General features: G+C 39.9%; 1 protein-coding gene across 1 annotated transcript in view; it reads right to left on the bottom strand.

The window, feature by feature from the left end:
- The window catches only part of TMEM132B (transmembrane protein 132B), a 391123-nt gene that overhangs the window by 119968 nt on the left and 253713 nt on the right, over positions 1-17442 (bottom strand). Inside the window, exon 4 of the mRNA XM_032791201.1 lies at positions 7164-7350. Within this exon, the coding sequence (XP_032647092.1) occupies positions 7164-7350 (187 nt within the window). The remainder of the gene's footprint in view (positions 1-7163; positions 7351-17442) is intronic.

Here is a 17442-nt window from a genome sequence, read left to right as displayed (position 1 = left end):
GACAGAAATTCTACCCCAGGAAGTCACATTCCCTATCAGTGGGTGAGTTGTAGCATGCTCAGCAATCTCCTTCCAGCCATTCCCACTAAAGGCTCCCATCCCCTGATGAGTGGTCTGCCAAGAAAAGTTTTAAAATTTATACAAATCTTTTTTTTCCCTCCCATTTACCTCCACCTGCCAAAACAGTTTCCTTTAGTGGCAAGAATCCAACTGTACAGGCCTCTGAGAATAAGAAAACATATAGTTCATAAAATTTAGAAAGCACAAAAATTGTTTTAAATACCTTTTCTATACAATCTAATATCTCAATATCTACAAGGCTACAAAATTATGCCACTGAAGAGAAAGTGTGATTTGCCTGATATTGGGCCAGGACTGGTCAAAGACTGAAATGTGCGACTCGGAACAGTGTTATTATGGAAGTAACTTTAGTACAATAGCCGCTTCAAGCTGCTCAGAGATTTGTTATGTTGGAAATCTGCTCAGAGATGGATGAAAAGATGGCTTTAAGAAGAAATAGGCAAATAAATGATGAATGCAATTTGTTACACTGATTTCACCACCACACGTGGCATAAGTTATTTACATACATCTATACATCATAGATGCACGTTTGCATATATCCTATTAGGAGCCCTTATCAATTTGGTCACACTTACTCACAAACAGTGAACTTCCCAAATTAAATATATGCACAGAAACAGTGTCTCTCTGGAGAAGGGGCATCTTGAGAGCATGGCAGATCCATCAGGCTATATGTTGCCCTCCTACAAATTGTATGCAGATAGCTCAGTATCATGTGAAATAAATTCTTCCCTACCTTTGAATACATCAAAAAAAAAAAAATCACTTCCCAGGCTGACAAGGTCACCATAAAAAAAAAGAAAAAAGATGAAAATTGTGTTGGGAATGTTGACCAATAAAATTGGAAGCCACACATAGATCTGCACAAAACAGTTGTGGTGCATTTCTAAAAAGGTAGAAAATCCATGCAGCAATACCATCTTGTGTTCACAACCTAATTTAGTGGCGGTGCCATTGGAAGTGGTGCTAATGATTCAATGAGTGGTACTCTTCCATTTAAGCCAGTACTGAACTAATGTTCCAGCAGGATATTAGGAAGCAACACGTCCCCTTTCACGTCAGACAAAAGATGGAAGTACTAATGGCACTTTTGTAAGAGCAGGAGCATTCATCAAGATGGCTTGGATTAATTACATTTGTCTATCTACATTCACCTGACATCCTTTAACCTCCCATAACTTTGGCTTTACGGCACAGCTAGAGCATGCACAGTAAGTTACTTCCTTTTCCATATTTTCTCTAGCGGGTATATGATGGAAATGATGATATAGCCAAACTAGAGCATTCCCACCATGTGCCACAATAAAAAGAACTATAGGAGAGAAATCTGTCTGTGGGTAGCTGATTTATAAGAACAGCTCATTTTAAGGTAGACTGATATCCTTTTGCAACAGCAGTAGGCCTGTCATAGCTGTCATCCAAATCAATTCTTGAGTCGAGTGCAGGCTATAAACAATTGTGATCAACCACCTTGCTATTTTCTCATTTCACAAGAAGTCGCTTCATTACCAAATCAGTTGGAGATGGCCTGCTATTCTACCTCATCTTTTCCGTTACTCCCTACAATGCATACGTTCCATCTGGAATTAGAGACGTGGCTATCAGAAAGTCAATTCTACTAACTAAAATTAAACTGTCTCAGTCCTGATTTAGTAAAATATTCTGATCACTTCCATAATAAATTTTACTTTATTTTGTTCTGCACAGTCATTCAAATTGGACTTTATCATTAGCAGGAGAGCAAGGAATTATTGCATCATATTGTGGAGAAAACTCCCTGTTTTGCAGCAGGAAAATATTTAGATTTTCTGCTGTTCATGAACATATTTATTGTATTTATTCTAATCAAAATTAGATTTTAAATATTCAAAAAGTGAAAAACAGGCCTTTGGAGTTAAAATTATATGGATGATCTTCCAAATGGACATAGACTCAAGTTTTTCAGGCATTCCCAGAACTCAAAAATTATATTTTAACCTTGTTCTTCCAAACTTATCCACTCAAAATAAAATCAGATTTCATAGTTACTAGTAAAACAGAATAATACCAAGAACTGTTGGCTGGGCCACTCCAAAGCTGCAAAACCGAATAACTTCTCCTCAAATTGTGCAAGTAGGGTCCAACTGCTATTTGGATTTAAACCAAGAAGATGCATGTCACAATAAATGCTTCCAATGAACACTTGGAATATTATTCAATGAGGAAATCTTTGAAAGCTACCCAGTTGCCCATAATAAAGAAATAAATAAATATTTTAGTTCATTAGTTTTGCACAAACTTGAAGACATTCCAGACTTGTTCAGAACCTACACATGTAGATGTAAGTGGATTTGTACTTTTTGGGCATAACTGTTGAATGCCAGATGCAATTGGGTTGGTAGTTTTAGAACTGACAGCTGACTGTACGACCGATTATCCTGGTTGGGGTTTTCCTTTATTTCTGAGAAACCAGGAACTGTCTTATTTGTTTGTAAATTCGCAGATAATTCCTAATGACATTTCCATACCGATTTCTCAGTTAGCATTTGTGCGATAATTAGTGTTCTCCACGCCCACGTCACCTTTTCACATAAAGATACTGTACGTTGAAACCTTAATGCCGCCCACACCCAATAAGGAAATTATATGTGTCATAAGGTTGCTCCCTCACCCTGAAATAATGAATCAAAATGTACATTTTGCATTACAAGCCTGCACTTTTTCCAGTTAAAACAAAGTGATTAACTATGTAAGAGTGAGTTACATTTCAGCTGTACAAGGCCCTTCTCTGTTAGGAATCTCAAAGCACTGCTCATTAATTCACCACTGATTTTAAACCAAGGGACTAGTGTTTTTTGCAGCCAGGAGCATGCAGCACAATACAGCAGGATTGTCTGCTGATATGGAGCCCTATTTTGCTGCATAATATGCAGAAATCAACTGTAACTTTTCACAAACACACACAAATCTAATCTCTTAAACTTCCTCCCAAATGTGCATGTTAAAACATAAGATTTCATGAGAGATTATTCGTAAACCCCACCGAAGCAAGCAATTGGCTCTTTTTATCAGACTATTAAACGAATGCTAGCATGAGACCTACCACACCTACTTTATCTAGAAGAAAAATAAGTTAGGTAATGGAAAACGATCCCTACCACCAGGGCTGGCTCTAGCCATTTCGCCGCCCCAAGCACGATGGCATGCCGCGGGGGGCGCTCTGCCGCTCGCCGGTCCAGGGGCTCCGGTGGACCTCCCGCAGGCATCCCTGCGGAGAGTCCGCTGGTCCCGCGGCTCCGGTGGACCTCCCGCAGTGGAGCATCCGCCGGCACACCTCGAGCCATGGGACCAGCGGACCCTCCGAAGGCACACCTGCGGGAGGTCCACCGGAGCCGTCTGCCTCCCTCCCGGCAACCAGCAGAGCGCCCCCCGCGGCATGCCGCCCCAAGCATGTGCTTGGCGTGCTGGGGCCTGGAGCCGGCCATGCCTACCACTAACATTGCCACCATCATTCTCAGAACCCATGGGGTTGAATTTCCTCAGCTGAGCTGGGGGTTAGATGGTTCAGCCTTCGGGCAGGCTAATAAGCCAAGTTGGACTGCAGTGGAATCGCCTTTTTGCCCAGCCTGCCCAAGTGGCCAGCCTGAAAGGAGCCAACAGGTCTGCACTTAAGCTCAGTGGCAGCAGCAGCAAATCTGCAATTGCCCTTGTACCCAGCCTTGCTTCTGCCTTTTATCCAGTCTCTCCAGCCTTGTCCTGCTCCATTCCACCCTGCCCTGCTCTCTTGCCTGGTTTCTGGCTCCAGCTACTGATTTCTGGCTCTAGCTCTGACCCTTAGCTTGATTATTGGTTCCTTATTCCAGATCTGGCTCCTGTCCCTTTCTCTAACCAATAGGTTGGGCTCTGGTTCTAACCACCAGGTCAGTCCACCCACATCCTGGTCCTGACAATCATGCAATGAGGTGATGTTAATCATAGAGGGGCCTTGCTCTTTTTATTTTGTATTCAAGGAAAGCCTTGAAAAAGTTACAGATGTACTTATGATTGGCCCTAGCAGCAGCAGAAAACAATAGTGAGATACTGAACCATGCGTAAGAGAAACCCTGTCTGTTCTGGCATGAGCATGAGGCTTATTTATCCTGACCAACAGAAAGATCTAGGAATTTAACTTCAGTTTAGGTCTTTATTAAGAAGGGCCCCTGATGCTCTGCACAATTTCACAGTCTGGTTTTGTTTTGTTTAGTTTTCCTTCAGCAAATATACAGAGGTCGAAAACAATGTAAACCAGAGTTGGAGTTCCAGTGTTCAGCGAATTATAACTGTAGCCACCTGCAAAGCATTTCCTGACCAGACATTTTTCAGTATACAGTTTAGCTTTACACAGTGCTGATGGTCCAATTTATACACAAAGTGAATTTGTACAGGAAACTACAAAGACAATTATCTTTCACTGGCCATGGGATTTTGAGGTCATCAAAATACTTGATCCCACAAACTAAGGATCAAAACCTCTTTTCACATTCATGCAACTTCTCTCACACCAATGAGCTTGCATTGGGTTCTACATTTTGTATTGACAAATTAGAACAGTCAAGAAATTAAAGGGACCCCCAAGTAACTTACATTCAATGTGGAAATGAGGAGTTTAAAACCTACTGCATTTTGTTACACCTTTATAGTGTTCTTCTAAGGGACAAAAATACATGAGATGATATTTATTTACAGATTCTGTGTAATTCAGGAAATAGTAGGAAAAAATTACAATAAAATTGACTTATTAGTGATGGAAGGAGTTGAGGAACCCCTCAAAAAGAACATTAAAATATATTTTCTTATTTCAAGAACTTTCCTTAACACTTGGTTTCACTGAACAGAACATGATAGTGCATGGTGCATTGGCTTTTGTTCCCAATTCTGCAACACAGGCTGGAGCCTGTCTTGAAGTGAAGTGAAACAGCACCATAAATTAGCAAATATGAATGGAAGGAATGCAAATAAAACCTGTTGTTCTTGCTACTGCTATCTCAGACTCTTCTGTTAGCCTGGGGCCAGACAGGCAAGGAAGCTTGCAATCAGAGAGAGATAGCTGAATTACTGATGAAAAACATCACCAAGGACTATGGCCATGTGAAGAAACATTGGGATGTCTCAAAAGGAGACAAAAATATATATTTAAACTTCAATTTTTCCCCATCATGCTGTAAAATAAAAGGTGAAAATAAATGAGCAGCAAAATTAAGATGCATCTCTAGATCAGGACTACAAACCTTCTGCCTAACATTCAGAGATCTGGGGTTAGAAATAGGCACCAGCGGCCGATTCAGCAATTAGAGGGGGGGGGGGCATTATAGAGAAAGCAGGGCCAACTGCAAAATTCCGATCCAAACATACATTGTGCACCTTTCAAAGTTCAGCAGTGGGCTGCTGATTTGAACCCAACTCTACTATACACCAGTGGCACTCTTAGTAGCGTAAATACCTTATGAGCCATTTCAGACAACGTGTGTTGTGTAACAGTGGTATTGTTTATCCCTCACTATACATTAGTATTACAACCTGAATCATCACTAATAATTGAGAATGTCACATCGAGTTCATTTTAGGGCTTGGCTACACTGGAGAGTTGCAGCGCTGGTGGTGGGTTTACAGCGCTGCAACTTACTCACCGTCCACACTTGCAAGGCACATACAGCGCTGCATCTCCCTGGCTGCAGCGCTGGCTGTACTCCTGCTCTGCCTGGGGTATAATGATTGCAGTGCTGGTGATGCAGCGCTGCTCCGCCAGTGTGGCCACCAAAAGCGCTGTAATTGGCCTCCAGAGGTATTCGGAGGTATCCAGAGTGCCTATTCAGCCACTCCCAACAGCGCTGCAAATGTGGCCACACTGCAGCGCTGGTAGTTATCAGTGTGGCCACACTGCAGCGCTTTCCCTACACAGCTGTACGAAGACAGCTGTAACTCCCAGCGCTGTACAGCTGCAAGTGTAGCCATCCCCTTCATTTTGTTCAGTCTCCTTGTCTGTATTTACTGGTCTCCTCCCTTGCTTCTCTCCCAGCAGGACAGGAATGTTTGTGGAGAGGGATGTTTGGATTTTATTGACGTAGAGGAGCAAGAAAATAAAAATTAGCTTCCTTTCTCAGGACTGTGAGGGGAGAGGTGGGGGGAAAGAGAGGCTTTAAAATTTATCAGTAGATTGAAATGTATCATCCAGGTCCTCGGTCTAAAACCGAGGGTTTTTTTTTTTTAACCAAATCAAGCTGGAAAAAGAATTAGTCCTTCATAAGCTCTTTAGGCCAATTTTTCAAAGGAAGTTCTGCAGACAGGGCCTAATTCACCATTCTGTTACACCTGCTTTACACTAGTGTAACCACATTTAAATGCAGTTGATTTGCACCAGCACAAAGTTTCAGAAACAGAGGTCTCACAGTCACACCCAAGGTCCCTATACCAAGCTGCATTTCAATACACAAGGTGCCACTTACATGAAAAAAGTGGGGGTTAGGTTTTTTTGACCACATATATTACACCCCACTTTGAAAACAGGGCCTCTCTCTAAATCGAAAAATCTAAGTCTTTAGAAATGATTTTGTGTCCCCACTGTATAACTCAAAATGAGTTTTTTATTAAATTGATATTTTGCAGCCTGCTAGTCGGTGATTTAGTCTAGTGCATTTGAGTGCTTTGGGGGAAAGCAAAGCAAAATATGGTCCTGTTGTCTGGCTTAGAAATGAAGTTTTCTACACATGTGGGCTAATTTATTTAAATGAAAATGTCATAACTAATTGTAGTGTTTAGCCTTAGTGAGCGTGCATGGCAGTCGCATTAACACAACAGAAGACAACAGCTCCAGAGGAGCTGTTACTATGTACCAGGCCAATAATCCACAAACAGAAAAGAATTTGCACAATAAACTCTAATGGTTTCCAAGGAGCCATTACGGTATATCAGGTAAATAAAGTATTATTGAAATGTAGTTTTTGCATTTAAAACATTTTCAGCAGATGCATAGGAAGTAGCAAATTAAAAAAATGGTTCATGTTTCTTTGAATACTAAAAGGAATCAAAAGAAGCATTTGAAAAACAAAGAAGCAGTTTCTTACCATTGCAAGAGGAACAATTCCTGCAAATGTTGTTTGGCTGACAAAGATCTCTGAGACCACCAGTTCACTCATCAAGTCTTCTCGGGGGTATTCCACCTGCCAGGTAATTTGCTGAGCTCCTGCCAGACTACTGCTATTGTCAATTTCAAAGTCCATCTGCAAGATCTCATAGAAGGAGATGTTTGCTCTGAAAAACAAAATGCAGATTAAGTGCAATTTAAAATGAAGCATCAGTGAAATGTCAAGAACAAAATAAATTGCAACAGTTTTTTTTTTCTTTGCAATAGGAGAATTATCAAATTCAACATGCAGACTTCAGGAAATGTTGCCTGATCTATGGAGTGTGTATTCATTATTTAAAAATCTCCAACTGACAAATGAACACCCTAGGTTTGACAGGCTTCAGTTCCAAGAATCCAGAGAGTTGGAAATCAGTTACGGTTTAACTGGTAACCCCAACGTACACAGTTGCAGCACTCACTTAGGAAAGAGCTTTTGACTTTTTAATAGTTGTATTGACACAATTAGAAAACACACACCTGTTCCGATCCAAACCAGAAAGTAACAGTAATGCAATATTAATTTTACATCCAGCACCATGTCATACGCACACTCACACAATCCTTGTGTAGACCCAGGGTAGAAAAACAGGTGGTGGTCCACAAGAGTCCAATCCTATATCTTGCCTGCCAAGCGATTCCAGTGGTTGAGGTCTCAATGGTCTAGACTCTAGGCCGTGGTTAGCCATAAATGGCTTCTATGAATATTCATAAGAATGTTCAGCCTCCTTTGCCCATAACTCACTTCTTCATTTTGATAACATTGGGGTGTCCCTATTCTGTACCTTAGTATATTAATTATTTCAAATATATTAGGATACATGTTAATTAGTTACTATGGCAATACTGCGGTTAAGTTTCTGCTCATGTTAGAGCTGCCAATTTTGGTTGGATGTATTCCTGGAGGTTTCATCACATGACATGCCCTGCTGCCCTGGGGGATGCCAAAGCTGGAGGGCTTCAGTCCTGGGCAGTGGGGCTCAGACTTTGGCTTCAGCCCCAAGTCCCAGCAAGTGTAATGCCAGCCCTGGTAACCCCATTAAAAAGGGGTCATAACCCACTTTGAGATTCTGACCCACAGTTTGAGGACCAGTAGGCTAACCCATAGGCCACAGAAGTTGATAAAAGACTAAATCAAACAATCCAGTGGGCAATGGCTATACTTTACAGATGAGCTGACAATCTACCGTTTAGCTTTCTGAAAAGGAAGCATGTTTCCCATTAAACTCAGACATTAGTTCTAAGTAATCTCAATGAACCTGTAATATAAGCCCCGGACACCATACAGCACAGATGTTGCTAAATTGTTTATTCAAGTACCAATATCATGTTGTTGTTGCAAATACTTACGTTCTGAAACAGTAGAATGTTTGGTCATTCCTCATGTTGCACCAGAAATGAACTCCCAGCTTTTCTTTTTTCTTATTCAAACATGAACTTGCCTTTATCTCCATGCAAAAAACGGATTTGTGCTAATTATGCATGACAAAAACAGGAGGTTACATTATCCTTATTTTCAGTTCATGAAAATATACTGCTTGTTGCTGATGCACACTTGTAACTGTATGAAGATTATTTTATTTTGGTCATCTGGGAATAAAAGTTTAAAAGTGGGTGTAAATGCAAACCATTCAAGCTCTGTTTGTGAATTACTTCTGTTTCTTTTTATTAAGAATGACACTTATGGCTTGTCCACACTTATCGGGGGATCCACACGTGGTGATCGATGCATCAGCAGTCGATTTAGTGGGTCTAGTGAAGACCCACTAATTCGACCACAGATCACTCTGCCGTCAACTCCTGTACTCCACTTGAATGAGAAGTGCAAGGAGAGTCAATGGAAGAGCATCTCCCTTCAACATAGCGTAGTTTGGTCCCCACGGTAAGCAGATCTAAGTACGTCAACTTCAGCTACGTTATTCATGTAGCTGAAGTTGTATAACTTAGATCGATCTCCCTCAGTAGTGTAGACAAGGTCTTAGGTACAAGGACATGCCCACAGCCACACAACAGATCAGTAACCAAGACAGGAATGGAACCTAGGTCTTCTAAAGCCAAGTTGAATGATCTATCTACTGGGAAACACTACCTCCCTTGCAAATGCCTGGCTGTCACTCCCACAACTGCAATACTACTTTTAAAAGATGATTTTTGCCCCAAATGCTTGAGTCCTCTAAAGTAGTCTACAGTAATACTGCAGAAAAGTCTATCCATGCATGGGTTTAACTTTCTTATACTGCTGCACTGAAGTGAAAGTGCAGTGCAGAGACCTTAATGTTCATTTATTTTCTCTACTCTCAGGCAAGGCTAGAAGCTATTAATGCATCAGCTGGGTGACCAACCAGGCTACCAACAAGATGCCGAAGACAAATTATACTATATAAAGTCAGGGATATAATTAGAGACTTCTCAATTTCTGCAGAAAAATATTGTCAGCATAATGGAAAATTCAACAGTACAGGCCCCTGCTCATTACTTCTAACTATTTGTTTCACTTAGTCACAAACCGAACATACTCATAAGTCATAAATTAAATTTAGAGATCAGCCCTAGATACAAATTCTAAATTCAAATTTTGAATCCTTCAGGTGTGTCTGGATCTGGAGTTTTAGTTCACCCATTACACCAAAAGGGACCAACTGAAAAAAAATTCAGAAGTGGGTTCAGAATTCTTAAGAACTCTTTGGACCTGGTTAGGATTCATCTGTAAAGTAATTAGTAAGATTAGGTAGCATTTCAGTGTGCTATAAGCACAGTCAAAAACTGAGCTAAAAGAACGTTATGTCGTCATGCTGTCAGTTGTTTTGTGCTCACTCCACAACTCTGTTATCCTCTTCTTATGTTTTTCTGTATCCAGAGAAAAACCTACACACTTACAGTCTAAATGGCCAGTGTTATGTTAAAGACAACATCAAGAATGAACAAGTCTCCATAGTCATCTAGGTTTACCTGGCCCTGCCTCAGCACATGAGTGATGGACTTGATGACTTCTTGAGGTCCCTTCCAGCCCTACAGATTTGTGATTCTAGACGAGAACAGAGCGTGTGTGTTCTGTATACAGCTAGACTTGGCAAAATTACATTTTTATTTTTTTGTAATTTTGACAGATGATCTCATGTTTATTTTAAGTATTTTTTTCTATTTTTATCAATTTAAATTTTCACACTGACAGGAAATCATGGGGGCATCATAAAATGATTTAATAACAGTAGACACTGACATTCAGAAAGTTAAAGCTTTATAACTGCTAAAATAAATTGCAAACATCAAATAAAAAAATACAGATTATAAATATTCTTAAATCAAACTCCAATAAGTTCTCAAGCAGCACTTTTCTTATTTTCCGTATCTGTAGTTTTTTATCATCATCAATGGAAACATTTTTTTTTGTCAGTTTGTGTGTGAACTGTGAAATCAATGTTTACCAACATTCACCGATAAAAATCTAATCCTTCCAAGCCTATATATAACAGACTGCAGAGACTGTCAGGGAGGAAAATGGCTGCTGCCTCTAAGCAGGCAAAGTTCTTCTACGTATACCATAACTTTCATTTAAAAATAGACGCCTCTGTATACTCCAATTGCTTGAAATCAGATTTAAATTCCAACACAGAATACAAAAGGAGAACATTAGATACACTCACTAGGATAGGCAGGAAATCAAGAATTCCATTTCATGAAAAATGTCAGTGAGGGCCCTGAGCCCAAGATAGCCACCATCTCAGTGGTCAGCGCATTCATGTGTGATAGGGAGAAGCAGGTTCCAATCACTGCTCTACATAATTTAGAGAAAAGACTTGAACTTGAGTCTCCTGAACCCTAACCAACAGACCACTGGCTATTCTGAGGTCTCACTCTCTGATTTTAACCAGAAATCCCATCCTCAAACTGAGCAACTTTCCAATGAAACTTTGTCAAAATAGATACAATTTCCGTGAAAAGTTTCAACAGCTTGGCATTTTCTGTGAAGAAACCTGGTGTCAAAAATTCCTGACTCGTTAACACAAAAACACACACACACAGTCCCTGACTTGTAATCAATAATCTGAAACTACAAAACGGGAAAAATGGGTGCTGGTGGAATCCAGTTTGTCAGGAAAATTCTCTGCCATTACTTAAATGAAAAAAACATTGCTAGCCAAATGCTTCCTGCTTTGTTTCTGAAGTAATTTAAATGTATTGTAAGATGTCAACATTTCAGATCAGGGCACCAGCTTTTTTCTTTTTCTTTCTTTTGGAAGACTGCTAAAAGAGCTGTACTTATGTGTCAGATTCATTGTGTTCTAATTAGGTTTCATTTAGAGAGTTCATCCACAAAGTACACAGCTTTCACAAAATGGCATTCAAACCCTTGCACTACTTTATTCGTCGGCAGTCCTACACATTACTTTCTGAACAGCAAGTCAATGAATTTTCTCCAAAACTATGGTCTCTTTTTTTCACTCTTCAAAACAAAGACCTAGCCTTCCGAGCAATGCCAAGTGCTATAGTATCTGGGACACAGAGTCCCCCATGGAGAGGCGCACGATCGGTCCACAGACTTTGTTCCAAATCTCTTCCCGGGTTACAGCTATTGCGAACAAATGATAAAGCTTTAAAAGTCAATTTCTTTCTTCCTCAGTTCATAGCCTCCCTTCTGTCTCTACAGTCCTTGTTCTAGCCCTCGTCTATAGATCCTTGTGTTTCCAATAGCAGGAAGACTGACGCGTAATGCATATTGATACATAAGGCAATGTATTAACTGTTCTCAATAATAGTGTGTTATCAGCAGGCCTATCAGTAGCTAATCCAGGAACTTTGAAATTCTTAAATCTAGGGCACTAAAGACCTGGTACAGCTCTCATTTGCACTGGAGCAAATCAGGAGTAAACTCCGCTGAAGCAACTGGAGGTAGGCTGGAGTAAAATCTCAAATAAATCAGGATCAATCCCTGATAATTACTTTCTTCAAACTTCATCAACCTCTGTTTACCAACCATGATACTCTGTCTTAAAGTTCTCACCTTCAGTAGTGGGGATTATCTACATGCCATTCTGTTCCATCTTTTCTTTTTAAATAAGTTCTGTCCTGTCATGGCAAATCTTCGATTTTTCCTTGGCCTACTCTGTACTTTGTGACCAACACTGAGACGTTGGCTCTCATATCTTCTGGGTCACTGATATTCTTTAGGTGTCCAGCAAAGATAAAATGCCATGAAAGTGGAAATTCTACCAGCAAAGGAGAAGAGCGTAACTCATAGTTTATCAGCCATTAAATGCTATTAAACCAAACTGTATACTAAAAAGACCTGGCAAATCTTTCTTGCAGCCCATTCCATCTTTGTCTAAACAAGTTTGCAGCAGAGAGGTGCTCATGGAATCCAAGGGTTGTACGTTTCTTGTCTTCTCCCCCGTCCTTCATCTTCTTTCTCCTCCACTTTTATTGTCTAGTCAAAGCTGCTGCCATCTTGCAAGAACTTTGCCAAACCCAGTTGAGAGGAGCAATAAAAAATAAAGTCTAACTTACTTTTATTTAAAAAAAAAGATTATTTCCTGCAAGCAGAAGGAAAAGACCTTATAATTTTAGGCAGCTGGCATGCTTGCTAATAAGTCCATTTCCATGGAAATGAGTTCATAACTATTAATTTTGCCTGCTCCTGATCTATTCTTGATGAGCCTTTCAAATTTAGAAAAGCGCTTCATGATTCTCTCAATTTGGTAATTACTAACTCCCTTTGATGAATCCAGCCCAGTGTTTCAGACATGAGACATTCATTAGACATTTTTCTTTCTTGAGAGGAGAAAAAGGAAGCATGGCTCAGTTTTATTTCTTCACACGGCCTGAAGTAAGGAGGCCCTGTTCATCAAAAAACTGTCTTATAATCCTATATTCTATTGTAATTACACTGTCACAATATCTCTTTCCCTGAACAGATGAAGAACCCCTCAAGATTTTATACAACTTCGCAAAATGTCTCACCTCAAATGTATTTAATGGATTCAGCCAAATCTCCAACAGAAAGTGGCTGTGGGCCATTTTCTGACTTGTCATTGCTCCATGCACTACAAAATCATTAGGAGGTTGTGTAACTCTGTGGTCCTGTCCTGGAACATATGGTTTCTGGGATATGATTTAGAAACCAACAAATGCCAAAAACATTCCAAATGCAATTTTCATTAGATCCAGAAATACATATCTGGTTAAATTCCAGAATAACGTTTTGGGCCCCAATCCTGCACCTCACATTGCACAGGCAGGTCGACATACCAAGCAGAGCCCTGCTGACTTTCATGGACCTCCACGAAGATACAGCAATGGAGAGGCAGCTGTCTTCCTACGCGACATCACTTGCAGGGCTGAAGCTTTATATATTTCCTTCTAAAACTGAGTTCTAAAACTGAGTTCTGTTAATGCAGTAAAAAGCATTTGCCCACCTTGAGACAATGGATGTCTCCAGTCAAGAATGGTCTTCCAGAGGGACAAATCCCGGACTACGACTCTAGATAGAGACTATCGGTGCTATTGAAAATCCCACCCAAGTGCCTTAAGAGCATGAGTTCTACTCCAAGTCCATAGTATTTGTGCTATTAAGTCACTTAGGTTCTTTTGAAATCCAGCCTGATATATAGATTAATTGTTACCTCTATTGACCTTCTTTACCAAAAAACAATGGACTGTCCTGATACTTTTTTTTTCACACACACACACACACACACACACACATTTCTCTTTTACCTTAACCTATACAAGTGGCAGTAAAGATACCTTTTAAAATCTCTATCTTAAAAACTGATGGCAGGTTTTGGCTCTGTATATTCACTAAAATATTAGATCAATATTATTAATACATGAATTGCATGGACTCATTTAGCAAACATAGGTTTCTTTGAAAATGTACTACAACCCGAATGCAAATGTATTAATAAGCACTAGAACAGTGGTTCTCAAACTTTTGTACTGGTGACCCCTTTCACATAGCAAGCCTCTGAGTGCGACCCCCCCCATATAAATTAAAAATACTTTTTTAATATATTTAACACCATTATAAATGCTGGATGCAAAGTGGGGTTTGGGGTGCAGGCTGACAGCTCACAACCCCCCATGTAAAACCTTGTGACCCCCTGAGGGGTCCCGACCCATGGTTTGAGAACCCCTGCATTAGAAAATCACTTATTGTTATTGAAATATGACTGGATCCACTTTATATTTAACATTTCTCTAAGTGGAACACAGGAATTATAGCATTAGCAATCTAAATACTGGATCAATATCATCCTATGATTTATGTCACAATGATAGTTGAAATCTGATTACTTAGTAGTTACCTTTTATAAATAAAAGAAGGCAGAGTGATCAGACTCAGATTCTTTTAACAAAGATCTAGATTGCTAACATACCTGAAGAGGCTGGTGTCTGCTTTTTGTAAAGAATGAAATATTCACAATGTCACTGTGGAAGATGATAGCAGAGCAAGCGCTGAAATGCAGCTAGGTTAGGTGCATCACGGGATTACTGGTAGTTTGTTATCAAATTCCATCAACAATTCAGTTTTCATAAAAACCAAAAAGTTACGTTAGTGGTGTTAGCTTTTAAGAACAAATCATGATTTTTCATGAATTCATGACACAATGTTTTCAGTAAATGACAATATGTCTATGAGACACACACACAGCAGTGGGAAATTGTGGGAAAAAAAGAGTGTGAACTAGTTCATAATAATAAATGTCTTTGATGTCATGTTGTTTGAGAATATTTTGGATCATTTTAAAATTAATAAAGACCTACTCCTGCTCCCTCTGAAGTGAACAGGAGTAGGACCTGAGACAGGTAAGGTTCAGAACATGCCAGTAGTCCAAGCCTTACTCCTTTGATCACCACGGGACTTCTTGCATATATATGAGCTGATCAAGAGACAAAAGATACAGGATCAGGCCTCATATTTCAACAGTTGTTTGGAAACACTGAGCATCCGAAACTCCAGCTAAAGTCAATCACAGCTGCAGTTGGTCATCAGCACCTCTGTAAAAAATCCTTCTCCCATTGAAGACACTTGGATCCCTATAGTTTCTAATGGAGGAAAATCAGGCCCTCAGCATATTCCCCCTGTCTTCAGTGCATATGTAACCCACACACCACCTGCATGTGGTTTCTGTCTCATGTAGTGGCATGGAGACCACCAAAAACAAGAGAGATAAAATGAGTCTGATAACTAGATGGCTTTTAGTTCACGCTGTAGAAGCTCATACTCTAAGCTCCAGAGGTCTCTAGTTCGATCCCACCCGCCGACTCCCAGGGTCTGTCAGCGTTACACATACACGGAAATCTCAAAGAAAAATCTCCTAATTTTTGAGCCAAGAGGAGGATTTCCACATTATCCTGCAGGTTGAACTTCATGAAGTGCCACTTTCTGAAATGTGAACATTGGGTATGTTTAACAAAAACATGTTGCATAACTTTCAAAAGATGGGGTTATTGACTGAAGTGGCTGTTTAATTATCTTTCAGAAGCTTATCCCAGGCTTTTAGGGCTTATTCATCAAAATGAGCAAATCCTGAGGAATGACATGATTCTTTTGGGACTGGGAGACAGCTACAATGCCCTCGCTGTGTCTTGTGCCCTGTTACCTAGCAGGGACAGGCTAGATACCATACTTCACTTTTCCAGTTTACATTGCAATCAATCACTGGTCCTAAAATGCTCTCATGGTTCCTGATCCTGATTTTTTTTTGCACACTCTAAACCTCAGAAACAACAAGGAGTCCGGTAGCACCTTCAAGACTAACAGATTTATTTGGGCATAAGCTTTCCTGGGTAAAAAACCCACTTCTTCAGATGCATGGAGTGAAAGTTACAGATGCAGGCATTATATAATGACTCATGAAGACAAGGGAGTTACCTCACAAGTGGAGAACCAGTGCTGACAGGGCCAATTCGATCAGGGTGGATGTAGTTCACTCCCAATAATAGATGAGGAGGTGTCAATTCCAGGAGATGCAAAGCTGCTTTTGTAATGAGCCAGCCACTCCCAGTCCCTATTCAAGCCCAAATTAATGGTGCTAAATTTGTATCTGTGGATACAGACTAGACGGCTACCCCCTGATTCCAAACCTCAGGACTTCCATCGCTGCTTTGAGAGTGCAAAGAATGCAGGATGAAGCCAAGCAGCATGATCTGGTGATAATGTATGGATTGACACAGCAATTTCTTATAGCCCAATAACAGAATAGCTATTTTTGTTCAAAGCACACCATCAAGACCAGACATTACCCATGTTATTTTTGCTTAGCCAACATTTCCCCTCCGAAAACAATAAATCTAGATAATGAGCAAACATTTTAAGCTCCTTGGCTTTCTTCACTGCCAATTCACAACTGTGCCTCACACTAACACTTGCAATAACATCCCGTTTATTTGATTTTATCCACATCATCATGACAACTCCAGAGACAACCAAGACAATTACCTTTATTTGCCTCTATCTTTGTGACAGCATGCAGGAAATCTTCTACTAAAAGAGGCCATGGACACTGTTTTAGCTAGCCTTTACTAAATAGGATTTAACGGATCAAAGTCACTTCTGGTGTAATTGAGTGCAGCTCCATTGAGAGCAATGCACCCATTTACACTACAGCTCCATTCCGTCCTTGGTTTCAGTTTTCCCCAGCTCCAGCTTCACAGAGGCTCTTTAAGTTTATGAGAACATTTCAATTAAACCAGAATATTTTTCTAACTACTACTTAGAAGCTCTTTATTGTTGTACTGCATATTTCTTAAAATAGAACTTATTTATCATCATGAGAAAGCTCCGTACTGGGAATTTTAACAAACACATTCAATTAGACAGAAGCAGAAGTCAGGGTTTGCTGATGCTGAATAAAAGCAACTATTTTTGATTAAAGGGGAAAAAAGTATTTATAAGGAGAATTTTTGCTGAACTTTAAATGGTTAATAAACATTGAAGCCAAAACAGCCCTTGATTTATCAGCTTATTTGTAATTTTCCTTTACCTGTTCAGAAATCCTTAACCATTTTCAGATCATCATAACATAGTATAGTTTCAAATTGTTGTGCAGAGCCTGTAAAATATGCCATAAAACATCTAGTGCGTGCGTATTTGCAGTGGCTGAGTTTTAATCTACAGATGATTTACCGTTCAAAAATATTTCAGCTGTATTAGATGATATAAAAACATGCCTATAAAGAGCATTTCTCCTCAAAGGATCTTAAAGCACTTTATAAAC

The sequence above is a fragment of the Chelonoidis abingdonii genome, chromosome 22 (genome assembly GCF_003597395.2).
Source record: "Chelonoidis abingdonii isolate Lonesome George chromosome 22, CheloAbing_2.0, whole genome shotgun sequence".
Classification (NCBI taxonomy): domain Eukaryota; kingdom Metazoa; phylum Chordata; order Testudines; family Testudinidae; genus Chelonoidis; species Chelonoidis abingdonii.
This window is presented reverse-complemented; position numbering and strand designations above follow the sequence as displayed.